Consider the following 13247-nt stretch of genomic DNA (forward strand, 5'->3'; position numbering starts at 1 on the left):
TTGTTCTCTTTCATTATTGTGCACGATTGTCGTCGAATTTGGCTGAAACTCTAATGCCGTATGCAGTTGCAAATTGCACAAGGGTAGAAGGCCATGGAAACCAGGGTAGAGCCTGCTCGTGGACGTACGGTCGGAGAAAGACTGACGAAGTTTCCTCACCTTCATGCACTGCAACCTTCGTTCCAAGTTAGGGCCAATCAGGACAAAGGAAGTAACCGTCATGCGGATCATCGTGGGAGGGGTAAGAACCATAGTTTCAGGCGGGGGCGAGGGGGGCGCTCGCTCAGCTGAACTTTCTCTTGCCGTCAACCGGAAAAAAAATTCCGACGCTAACCCGCTTTCCACTGGCGGGTATATATATACATGCACGCTGAGACTAAGCTTCGTAAAAGTCAAGCTCATTCCCTCAGCTAGTGTCGTAGTGAAACAACAACACTACCAGGCTACCAAATAAGGGTAAGTCTTTGTTGTTGTTGTTGCATTGTTTGCCAGTGGCCTGTTTGTACTTTTAAAAAAAATTGCGACTAATTTCCAGGCTCTTCGATTGTGTGAAACGTGCTTGATACTTGACAAGGAGACCTAAAAAAAAGTTTGAATTTTTTATTGTGTTTGAAGTTCTTGCAGGGCGAAATTCCGTTACGTGTGTGCTGGAATGAGTGTTGACAACAATCTTGTTGGATTTTGTTCAATGAAAAAATGTGTAGGCGTTATCTTCGGTGACAGTGTGAAATCAGTTTCAAACTCAGATAGACTGCACCGGTGCAGATCTCTGCTTTTAGTGCAACCCCCCCCCTCCCCCCAGTGACGTCGCCAGAAAACGTCGGAGAACAGTTTCATTAACTTTAGATTGCAAAACAAAACGTGTATTTTTACTAAAGAGAGGCATTTATTTACCTAGTTTTTCTTGTGTTCCCATTTTGGTTATTTTACGTAACTTTTCAACCTATTGTGTTAATCGCGACGATGAGGATGAACTGATTCCAGAACAGATTTCGAAACTGCGACCTCTGGTTTCTTGGCGCGTTACGCCCACCACTCCGCCACGGAGCCGGCGTCTAGTTTTTCTTGTAACCTGGGGTAGGCTGTAGGAGATAGAGTTGTGCCCACCCAATCTTGTGTCGTGACTGCAACTCTGTAAAATGTACAGAACCGTTAGTGAAAAAAAATCCATGGAGAATATAATGACGTAGGTACTGACAACGCCAGGCAGCTAGTGCATCCTCCAACAGATAAAAACTCAGTATTTAAAGGAGCTTGTGCTTCAAATATTAATTTCTAATGAGAAAACATTCCGCCTCCTATCAGATACTTTTGCCAGCGATTTTACTGTTCTTGTAAGGCAGGCAAATATTTATCCAGAATATGAACCTCTCCTTAAAACACCAAACCAAATTGGAGAAATTATCCTTCATTTAACCCGAAAGTCATTAATACTTGGACTTACTGGGGTACGTAATTTTTTATTTCAGAGGGGCTTGAATTTTAAAGGTGGGTGTTAGGTACAAAGCTGCGTTCGGGATACACAAAATATTTCATAATTTCCAGTTTTAACCTTCATTTTAAAAGTTGTTCAAAGACAAAAATGATAATTTGGGGGTCATTTTAAGGAAGATGTCGCCGAGTTATCTACTGATCCCATTTGAAAGTTTTGATTTTATAAAAATTTCGGGAGGGGCTGTAGCCCCCTCAGCCCTCCCCCTTGCGTACACCAGTGCTTGGACTACCAGTACTAATATCGATTAATGAATTCAAACAAAGCTTTCTATACACCAGATCGCCGCTTTAAAAATCCAAAATTCAATTTTTTACCGGCTGGGTGGTCGAGCACGTCAAGTGGTTACCGCTTTCGAGTCCCGGCCTGGGCATGGGTGTTCATTCCGAGTGTCCCTTCATCAATTTCATCCAATCATCTTCATCGTCGCCAAAAGTGGCAGAAGTGGTGTAAAATAACAAAAATGAAAATACTATTCAAATGTACGGAAATTTTATATTTTGACAGCCTTCCTCTCTCCGAACATTGCAGGGGTCGCTACCTAAGGACAATGTAGAGTGGGATGCATGAATATAACCAGGTAAATTATCCATCATTACGTTCATTCATTTTGTTTCATATAGTGCGATGTTCAAGAGTTGAAACAAAACGCCTCCGAAACAATTTACATCCTCCATATCAGCATATGGTTCAGTTCCTAAAAACACGTAGCATGTAAGAGAAAAATGAATGAAAATAGTCTGGTAATACTTATGCACTCCACTGTACAGTTAGCTCAAAAATCTTAAGCACAACAGGTTGTTATTTAAAAGAATGCAGAATGCACCTGGATCTCTTGATGGATGGAGTGGATAAGTTCACCATATCCATATTCATATAATGTTCTCGCAATTGGTGGATAGGATAGAAGAGAATCGGCAGCCAATTATTCATCGCTATGTTTATTTACATTGTTTTACACAAAACAAGGTCTAGAATATAAATGAAAGTAGTGGCGGCCGGAGCATAGTGCTGGTCACATCACCTGCAAAATGGTCGAGATCGAGAATATGTGCGGCCCTACTCCCACATCCCCTAGATATGCCTTCATGGCATGGTGCTTCATGCACGGGGAACTTCACCTTTACCTATCATTCCATTCCTCTGTCAACAAAGACCGCTCAACGTTGAAAGATGGGATCGTTTTTCAACAAGACCATTGTTGTTCTATTTTCTCTCTACATTCCAAGGGTAATTTGGAATCAAAAGATATATACAGTAAAACCTCGTTAATCCGGACTAATGGGGGATAAGTTGACCGGTTTAACGAAAGTCCGAATTAACTGAAATAACCTAAAAGAACAGTAGAAAGTGCATTAAAACTCCGTTTATCAACAAAACACCTTTATTATATTGTATTTAAAGGGCATAGGCCTAAATACACTATACAGTACAGTACAAAGTCTGCGGGAAACAGAATTTCATCAGTGGTTGACTGCCTTTTCTTTGGGAAGTTCTCTTGTTGACTTTCTAGCCACATTTAAAACCTTGCATTCTGCTTTTTTTTTGGGGGGGGAGGGCTTTTGCCTGTCAGGATTAACAAGGTAGACAGAAGTGATAGAGAGAGAGAGTTGAAGTGAGAGAGGAAGTTGTCTTGGTAACAGAACACAAAAGTTTTTCATTCACATTTCTTCTCCGAAATTTCGAGTTCAAGTCCAAGCCAAAACATGTGTTCCATTGCGAATTTCTCCTCCCATCGGTTTCATGCAGTAATCATTCATCTCCATCGTTGCGATTAACTCAAGAAGGGCATTAAAAAAAGCGTTGTTAAATATTTAAAATAATAAGAATATGAAAATTTGCAACAATTAATTTGATTGAAATGGAAGCAGGAAATATACTGTAATTGTTGATCTATTTATCACAACTTTTGCTTCAGAATTGTTTTAAAAGGCAACACATGTGGTAAAAGAAAGTAAGGCTATTGTAAGGTAAAGCAACGCACCGCTTTGAAAGGCTGCTCGCTCTACATTCCTCGGCCATCAGGTTTGGAAATTCATTTCATCGTGCGTGGCTTCTCAAATGGAAAACGGGCGCGCGGAATTCTTAATATCTCATGTTCAGAAAGCGGGGCGTTAACTTTCACTGCGATGGGTGCAGAGGGAAAAGTGAATTTTCACTCGTGGACAAATTTCACTTTCCAGCTGGGAGAAGATGTTACCACGCCCAAGAAATGAATTCCGAGTTGAATAATATGTTTGTCTGTGGCAGCCGTATGCACTTGTTCCTTCTTTTGTTTGCGGGGCTACAACTTCTACAAGACTGGCAGAGAGAATGCGTGCATTAATTCTGCATCCTGACACAGTTGCAGGGCGGTGTATACCTAGATAGTGTTACCAACCAACAGTCTCTGTCACTAGATTCGGGGAAAAGCTGCAGCATGATAAAAATGTTTGAATTGGATTTTGCTTTAAGTTCACTTTATGCACAGATAGGCCAATCAGGACTGGGCCTACAGTTTAAAGTGGGATCCGAACCACTATGTGACTCCACTGTGTAACGAAACCGCGACCCCTTGATTACAAGACGACGTTACCACTACGTCATCGGGGAAGCCTCATGCTAAAAGTACAACTCCACACCAGATCACTGAGTCACTTGCAAGTGTGGTGTGTGTTTTAAGTCGCCTTTATGCACAGTAACGCTAATCTGGGTCGGACCTACAGTTTAAAGTGGGATCCGGAACCACTATGTGACCTCACCTGGTATCGAACCAGTCAAATATTTGCAGCCAAGAGGATGTCATTTTCCAGTGCAATGAACAATATTTTCTCCTACAAGTTGGCCACACTGCACCCAGCCGACATATAACTCGAACCGGTCGTCCCCGATCACTCCTTCCCGACCGGTTTAATTGAAAGGTGCATTCATGCATTGACACCCCTCGGGTGGGCGGGGTACGTGGAACGCTCTCGATTGCCTTGAGGGAACACTAGTAGTACCCGCCAGTCTGCTGTTCCTGGTCCTTGACGTCATCAGCCAGTGGTCCTGGCAGGAAGCTGGACGTTAGTTGCGTATCTGGGCGAGATTTCCACACCTCGGGAGAAAGTGCTCCCGTACCCTTGAGCTCCACACACGCGAGACGGGCGGGGGAGACGTTCCTCGAACTGGGCAACTGGGTCATTATGAAACTGACTTGTCTGTTCCTTTGGGTATTCAGATTACCTGGAGTGTTCACCACTGTGCCAGGCGTATAATTCCAATGCAAGTTAAGAGGAGTTCTATTAGCTATTTCCGATGGCAGATGTTCCACAGGCATTTTGCTCGTCTAAGCTAACCTACAGTGAAGTTGTGGAAGCTATTTTGTAATACGATCAATATGGTCCGATTTAAGGATCAGCCAATGGGCACGCAAGTACTTGCAATCTCACCTACTCTTATTTAGATTGACTTTGTCCGTACCGAGGACGAGGAATAGGTTCGAACCCCGAACAAAACATGATTGTTTCTTTATGCTCTTTCCCTTAAATACTCCGTCAATAATCCCCACTGTCTCTAGCGTACGCAGAATTGTTTTCGGAGGGGCTATAAATGTAATGGTGGATATTATAAAGCTGCGTTCCACAGGGAGCGGAAGACAAAATTATTTTTCTTTTTATTTAAATTTTCAAATTATGTTTTAAAAGATGTTCTAAATATGATCATCGAAAGTCATTTTAAGGGGTTTTGCATGATTTTTCCCTACTTTTTGACTGCTTTCCTTTCAAAAATGTTGATTTTCTCAAAACTTCGGAAGGAGCTGTAGCCCCATCAGATCGCTATGGTCATCGTTATGATTACCTATAAAGATAGAAAAGCAATGGGAAATAGTCAAGATGTTAAAATGGCTATAACTTAAAACGTAACGTGCATAGTTCCAAAAGGGGTCCAGGGGTTGATATATGATCAATCAGAACGCCTTATCATTACAGTGGCGTGCCCAAGAGGGGGTTGGTGGGGGTTATAACCCCCCTTTGGCCCAGTATTCCTAAGAAAAGGTACGTCAATGGTAGAAAAATATGACAAAATGAGGGCTGACTACCAAAAAAAAGTATACATAACCCCTCCCTTTCGAAAATCCTGGGCACGCCACTGCTTATCAACATGTACTCACATTTTATTCTTTGCTGTTCGTCTGTACAATGGGGTCACTCGCAAGTTCCACTCTAGTGGTGGTAAGAAAATCAGGTATCTTTGCCTCTTTCTTGAAAATCTCTGAAGCTTAACACCTGATATATTGCATAGTGCAGTTGGAAGGTTGCCGAGATAAACAGTCTGTCATTCCTAAACAGTTTTTCATTCATCTCTACACTGAACAGTCAATCCAGTCTTGGCAATTCTTGCCGCCAGGTTCGTCTCCTCTCCGATCACAAGTACCGCCAGTTTGAAATCAAATAATGTCTAAGAAGCCCTTGCTGGGTTTCAATATACTTTAGTAGTGTACTTAGAGCAGTTTGCATGGCTATGTTCTCAACTGAGTAATGATTTGCTTCTTTGTTGCAGACCATGAAGTTCCTAGTGGTGCTGTTTGTTGCTGTCCTCGCTGTTGCCCTCGCAGAAGACAAGAAGGAGGATGCCGCAGAGAGACCAAAGACCTTCAGGCGCCTCATCCCAGCTGATGTGCTGAGAGGTAAGCAGCTCTCATCAGTCAAGATATGGAAGCTTTTCAGACAATGAAACGCTAAGACGTTACTTACGTCGTCAGAGTTAGTCTTCGTCAGGTTTCAGTCAATCACATTTTTTTTAACATGGCGACTTGGATGAAGATCGTCAGAATTTCCAACATTTCTCATTCAAACGTTCGACTTCTGTGTCGGCCACGTAAGGGGGTTCGGGTTCGAATCTGAGCATTGGCGTTCTTTGTTAGTGTCCCTTCGTCGATTTTATCGTATCATCGCTTATCCTCAGCGTCGCGATTAACCAAAATGGCAGAAAAGCGTCGTTAATAACAACAATCAAATTATTGAAACGGATGTTCCAGCAATCAACATCCTTGCCTTCCTTGTGTAAGAAGCCATATCTCTTTAGTTACTTAAGTTACTTGAGTTTTAAATCCACTTTATGCTCTGATAGGCTAAGCGGAACTGGACCCACAGCTTAAAGTGGGATCGGAACCACCATATTCCTCAACTAGGTATCTAACCCGTGTTATAACTGCACCATTGGAGACGTCTTGGCTTATCCGTGGAAGATTTCTGGCAAGCTTCCTGACTAGGTATAGATAAACTGGCTTAGAAATAGAAATTCAGGAAATTAACGAAGTGCACTGATTGGATGTAACTGCGTGCGCACCACCTTCTTTTATGCTATGCATCCTCGGCCTTCATCTCAATAACAGTAACAGCTGCTGGTTAGCGCTCGCACCCATATCCTTTAGATTCAATATTCTGCACTGGTTAAACTAGGCGACCTTAGTTGCTTGCTTCAGATTTTATCGTAGGTGGCTAGAGTTTGAAATAATCATGAATTCTTATTCAGGGCTTTCACAAATATTAGAGGCCTGTGTAGGGCCGCATTAAGACAAAATTCGGCCTGATGCTTGAAATCTTCGGTGAACAATAAACACAACGACGTTATAGTTACGTCACAGCGCAAAGAATAATAGTAACTGTATAATAAGTAACGCTGTGTCTAGGCGTCCGAAATTGGGGCTCCAAATTTCATTCTAAGATTTATTTTCAGGTTAATATAGCAAAAGAAAACTGTTCAGCTTTCGGACAATTCTCGTCTGTTTTCATCTGGGCCTATTTCAGGAATTTTTCATCAATAGCACCCACCTTAATCCGGTCCTGCGCCTGTGTAGTTATGGCAACTGTACCTTAGATCATGATGGCAGATTCACTTTGTCTCTAAAACCCTTTTCTAATGCTTGAATTTCGCGCCTTAGGGTAAACGCAACACACTTCTCATATGCAAATATATTTTTTTGTTGTTTCGTTTTGTAGTGGTGAAGTGAAAACACATTTGATTGTTCATGCAGCACATAATATCCTATAAAAACTTGAATTACATTAAGAAATGGGGAAAGCTCATGTTAATACACGCCACTAGGCCGAGGAAAAGAGAGTCGGGATTGTTTTATTCATACTAACTCATCTGGCAGATAACTTATTACCCGTTGAATGTGCCAGGCACTGCACGCTTTCCCGACCTGCTTTGCCAGAGACAGGAAAATCACATTTTAATGTTTCTTTTTCTTTACTGATCTGTGATTCGCGAGAAGAAAAACTCAGATTTAGCCAACGTTTGGCAACATATTTATTACTGAAACCAGAAATACACAGCCAAATACAAGTATATTTATATTTGAAAGTTTCGAATCGAGAAGTGTCACGTTTCATTGCTGATAGATAAATTTTAGTTCTTGTGATTTCACTTAAAAATCTAGACCAGTTCATATTATTATCTGTATATGTTGCAAGTAAATGCTCATTGTATGATGGCAAACAACGACACGATGTCTTACGTTAAAATTAGTGAACTAGTTTACAACGTTCCTTTGTGTTTCATATACAGAAGTTCATTTTTCACAAAAAAATTACATAATAATAGTGGGGAAACCTTTGTTAAGTAACACTACCATCGTAATAGTAACTTAAACAAAAGGCCTTAGAATATAATTATACGTGTAACTAATTATACTTCATACCATTCCTGGATAATGACCTTTTCAACAATTGTAACAGAAAGAAAAGCGAAAATAGCTGTTGGTATTACAAGGTCAAACTGGCAGATGGTTATTAAAGCGATGACGAGTGTAGATCTCGTGAATTCACATTCCCATGAAAAATTAGTTCTTCCTTTGTTTTTTTAGTTGAGGCCACAAACCTGACGCTTGAACAGCAACAACCTTCAAGGTTTTCTGTTCCTTGAACCCTGCGACCTCTGAGGAGTTAGCTCGTCACAGTTTGGAGCCTCCTTGAAACTGAAATTACGCTGTATGTTGTTCTTTGTGTTTGAAGGGAATTCTACAGAAAAATCTTTGTACACGGCCAATTAAGGCTATTCAAAGAATAATATTTATGCAAACGATGAGATCGCAAGAGTTGATTAATCTACACTGAAGATGGTTGAATTGAGACGTATCCATAGTCTAATCAAATATTAGAATTTAGATAATAACACGTGCTATTTCTTATTGGTTTTAGAAGTTTAAAGCTTCGATTACTTCGACTTGAGGGTCTCACGATGGTGAAGTGGAAATGCTGTCGCCTTGTGATCAAGGAATTCCGGGTTCGATGTCCGGTGGAGGCACATAGTGCTTCGAGCCAAACTTTAAACTGTAGGTTCAGTCCCGATTAGCCTATCTGTGCATAAAATGGTCTTAAAATAAACTTTCGACTTGAAGCAAATATCGCCACAATACATAAGAGAGCGAAAGCACATTTCAGCTTATAATATCGTTTGACATTGATCACCCCATACTCACTGGTGCCAACTTACGGAATAGTATTAAGTTAAACCTATCCAATTACGAACACACATTTCTGAGATACTTGTATAGGTTCTGATCCATTGGCCAATGCGGAGAAAATGCCGAATCAGAATTCTAATTGTCTTGGAAATCATGAAGACCTACGAAAGTCAGAGAAATTGACCTATTAGTAACAAAATAGCGGAAAAATCCAAGAACTTCACAAAAATAGTAAACAAAACTTGATTGAGTTGGTGTTTCAAGTCCACTTTATGCACAGTAAGGCTAATCGGGACTCGACCTACAGCTTAAAGTGGGATGCGAACCACTATGTGCCTCCACCAGGTATCGAACCCGAGACCCCTTGATTACAAGGCGACGACGCTACCACTGCGCCATCGGAGAGGCATAAAAAAAAAAGATTAACACACCCCAATGAATACTTAATGTGATTCTTGTACGGCCTGAATACGAAATGGTCGAAATGGCATGGAAATGTTTTGGAAAATACCTGGGGAAAGTTAGGGAAAATAGTTTAGTGAAATGAGTGGGAACTTTACCAATATACCATAGTCTGTTTTTACAGCGATAACACTGTTAAGCCTTGTTTCCATGTTAATAAAACATTAATATGCTGACCAAGGCAAACTTTTATAGTATAGAAATATATATCAAAACGTAACGTTTCCACCCTCTAACAGGGTATTCTTCAGACGAAACTTCACAACAAATAAATCTGTTTTACTTCTTTTGTACTTGATACAGAGTCTGATGATGCCTTGGTCAGCATATTTAGTTTTTCCATCTTCAAGTGTGAAATTGGGCACAAGTCAAGTTGGTTCAAATAAGAGGTGCTGACTTTCCCGACCTGCTAATAAGATATCACCAATAACAGTATCAAGTTGCTCATCTTCAAAATTTCGATTCGTTTTTGTCACGAAATGCAGCGACACCTTATACACTGTCCAATCACAAAGGGATGGAAATTATCAGTCGTGAATTCATGAGAAGCTATCGGCATATTTCGTTCTTCCCATCTGTCTGATGTGCTGGGTATATAATTACGTTGTCGATTGGCTTTTGCAATTTCGGAAATCATCCAATCACAAAGGAAGGCTCATTAATGCTAACTTTATGGTAACTTGTAGCCACGTGACAGGCTTTTGCTGTCTATCTGGCATTGATAGCCAAATTATACAATTCGGTTTCCGTTCAAAGCTTTTCACCTCTGGCATACTCGGATTGAAAGTTTCGACCCACTTTCAATAAGGCCAATTGGCACACCTTTTCCGTAGCATCTTCTTTCACTTCGTTAACATGTAGAAACTTGAAAAGAACGGTGGAGGTTGAATTTTTTCATACTATGATATTTCAGTCACTGTTTGTCGCTTCCGCTGGTTTCAAAACTAGGATATCCTGCAAGTGTTTCGGGTAATGAAAGATTGTGAATTCTTTATGACACCAGAAGAGTGCGCAACCGTTGGAGATTATATTGGGGGGGGGGATTCATTGCTCAGTCTTTTGCTTCTCTTTATGTAATGGTTTCATCCTCCCGGATTGAAACGAAACTTCTTAACCTTCAAAATCAAAATTATTGGCTGTTTTCTTATTTCCTTTGTTTCGTACACAAACATATTTTTGGCGGGAAGAGGGAGGGGCTCAAAGTGAGACGAAATACTTTCAAATGTCTCTCTCCCTCTCTAATATTTTTCTCTCATCCTTTATTCCTCTGTTTGTCTATCTTTCTTCTCTTCCATCTATTTACCTCTATTTCTGTCCATTTTGTTTATCTTTCTCCACGTACTTTTTCTCGTTCCTTATCTCTCTTCGTGTGGGCAAACTTTTGAAAATTTCTCATGTAAGCTAAGGGGTTGGCAATACTGCCGATTCTCTCATTGTCTGGGATACGAAGAGCTCGGCAGTTCCATGCGGCAGCTCAGGCAAGACTGGCACGGATGATTCTGAGCTCCGTTCTCGCACGGATTAATACATAAAACCTGCTGCAAACTTAACCTGACGCGAGGTTTAGTTACATGGGCGAGAGGGTAGACGTAAAATTTCACGGCAGGTTACCCCTCCTCCTTCGCCCCTGCCCATGAGTCAACCCTTCACGTTTCTTCTAGTTTCCTACAAATGTTTTCCAATCCTGTTCTCAATTCGATTACTTATCACTCGCCACTATATTTGCACCAGCGGTACGCGACTTCAGGTATGGTCTCGTCCTTCTTGGTCTAATATACAGATGTGTCTGGTTCTACATTCCCTACTCCTTGTTGTGTAGGAACCTGATATACGTATGTTATTTGGTTCAATACTGGGATTTATTGGTTAAGTTCCGTTGAGGCAACCAATCACAACGTATACGCTCGAAGCTATGAATAAGGAAGTCTACTGTTTACAATGCAAATAAAGTGAATAAAACGAAAATGAACGTTCAGAAGTTACATAAGCACATAACAAGTGTTGCATCGGGGACCGAACGCATTGACTGGCGGACGCACTATCTCGCCACATATGGCCCCAGTTCTGAGTTATCTGTTTCTTTGCGAGTGTCACTTAAACAATTCCATCTAATTGCCATTCATTCTCATTGTCAGGATTAGCCAAACGTGGCAGAAAATACAAGATTACAAGTACAATATAATGCATTTGTTAATTTGTGTTTTGAGTACATTTCCAGTCTGATACTAAATGCTCGTGCCATTTGTTTTCTTTTTCTGTAATTTACTTAAGAAAAGTTATTAATATTCAAATGTTGCATTTTTAACTGATTAAGCAACTGTAATAGCTACACTGTGATTTCCTGGAAAAGCAGTATTATTGCCTCCTATCGGTAAATATAATGAGTGAAGTAGATTTGGCTGCAAAATAGGTGTTTTATATGTATCAGAATGCCATTGCTAAATAAGAATTCTTGTGTGTCTTTCAAAACTGCACTGTTTTGACCGTGACATTTACTTTTATGGCCATATTTGTAACAGATTATGTTGTTTCTTCTCAGATTTCCCAGGAATGTGCTTCGCTTCAACCAAGTGCGCCACCATCGAACCAGGCAAGTCCTGGGAACTGGCCCCCTTCTGCGGCAGATCGACTTGCATCGCAGAACAGGGACGTCTTCTCGAACTGGTCGAGGACTGCGGACCACTGCCAAAACCCAACCCCAAGTGCAAGCTCTCCGAAAAGACCAACAAGACTGCTGCCTTCCCAGACTGCTGCCCTGTCTTCGAGTGTGAAGAGGGCGTCACTTTGGAATACCCAGATCTCACTGCACCACCAGCGGCACCAGCACCAGAAGCCAAGGAAGAGACCAAGGCTTAAAGGAACTTTCTTCAGCAATTTCAAAATTTGTCAAGAACCAATATACACCCGGCACCTACAGTAAGAAAATAGAACAAAATGCTGTTCATAGCTGTAATTTTTGACGTGATAATGCGAGAAGAAATCTTGCAATAGCACACCAACTGTCAGATACTCCATGACAATCGTGAAATGAAAAGCAAGCAATTAACCTAACCCCCTTTGCCTCATATTCCAAACATCCTCAAAATTATTCTTCGATAAATATATTGTTTGTCGCTTCTTACTTGTAGCCAATAATAAGACAATAGCTGTATGTTTTTTTTATTGTTTTATAATTATAAGTAACGTTATTTTTGTACGTGGACGTGTATGTGTCGAATGCTGTCACTTTTTTACTTGAACAAAATACTAAACAGGGTGTTATGTACGACAAAAAACAAGTGCATTAAATGTTCCTCAAGAAATACAAATCTCGATTGACGTATATGAAAGTAATTAGACCGTTTACTTTGATTGGTAGCATGCACATGTCCATCAATTAATTAATGCCACATGACTCGTGAAGTCACATTCAAATACGCACCCACCTTATTGGTTTTTACTAATATCCAAATTGTAGACAGCAAAGGCTGAAGACTGTGATCATATTTTTAGAATAAATGTAGAAGTGTAAAAGCATCTGAATGTGTAAATCAATAAATTTGATTTCTGTTTTATAGTATGTTTTGTTTAATATTTTTTCTATTATCATTATGTTACGAACCCCTTGAGTCATTTTTCCAGTGACTTGATAGAATTAATCTCATCCAAGTAATTGATAACTCAGTTACTCGTACAATACTTCCCAATCGAGTAGTCGTTCATAATATTCTGGAAGCTCGAAACCATTCAAAACAAGAAAAGAAAAACAAGTGGACATATTGAACTATCCTTCAATATGTCCACTTTTTTTTATATGCAACTATCCTTGTGAAATTCAGCAAAAAGTACAACACAAAGCAACCATTTAGCAAGAAATTCGTA

The 13247-nt window shown here is 40.4% G+C and overlaps 1 protein-coding gene across 1 annotated transcript; it reads left to right on the top strand.

Annotated features, from left to right (window-relative positions):
• The first annotated feature begins 327 nt into the window (after window positions 1–327).
• LOC145986786 (uncharacterized) lies at window positions 328–12940 on the top strand. Its single transcript, XM_083121207.1, has 3 exons — window positions 328–456; window positions 6014–6140; window positions 11926–12940. Exons 2-3 carry the CDS (start codon window positions 6017–6019, stop codon window positions 12240–12242), a joined length of 441 nt encoding a protein of 146 aa, XP_082977333.1. The 5' UTR covers window positions 328–456; window positions 6014–6016; the 3' UTR covers window positions 12243–12940.
• The last annotated feature ends 307 nt before the right edge of the window (window positions 12941–13247 follow it).

This window comes from Lepisma saccharinum, chromosome 4 (genome assembly GCF_977018435.1).
Source record: "Lepisma saccharinum chromosome 4, izLepSacc3.1, whole genome shotgun sequence".
In the NCBI taxonomy this organism is placed as follows: Eukaryota; Metazoa; Arthropoda; class Insecta; order Zygentoma; family Lepismatidae; genus Lepisma; species Lepisma saccharinum.

What these genes read in the sequence shown, in the direction of transcription:
- LOC145986786 (XM_083121207.1), top strand. Translation starts at nt 6,017, where the DNA reads ATGAAGTTCCTAGTGGTGCTGTTTGTTGCTGTCCTCGCTGTTGCCCTC. An exon ending in CCCAGCTGATGTGCTGAGAG is followed by an intron (nt 6,141 to 11,925) that starts GTAAGCAGCTCT and finishes GTTTCTTCTCAG; the next exon opens with ATTTCCCAGGAATGTGCTTC.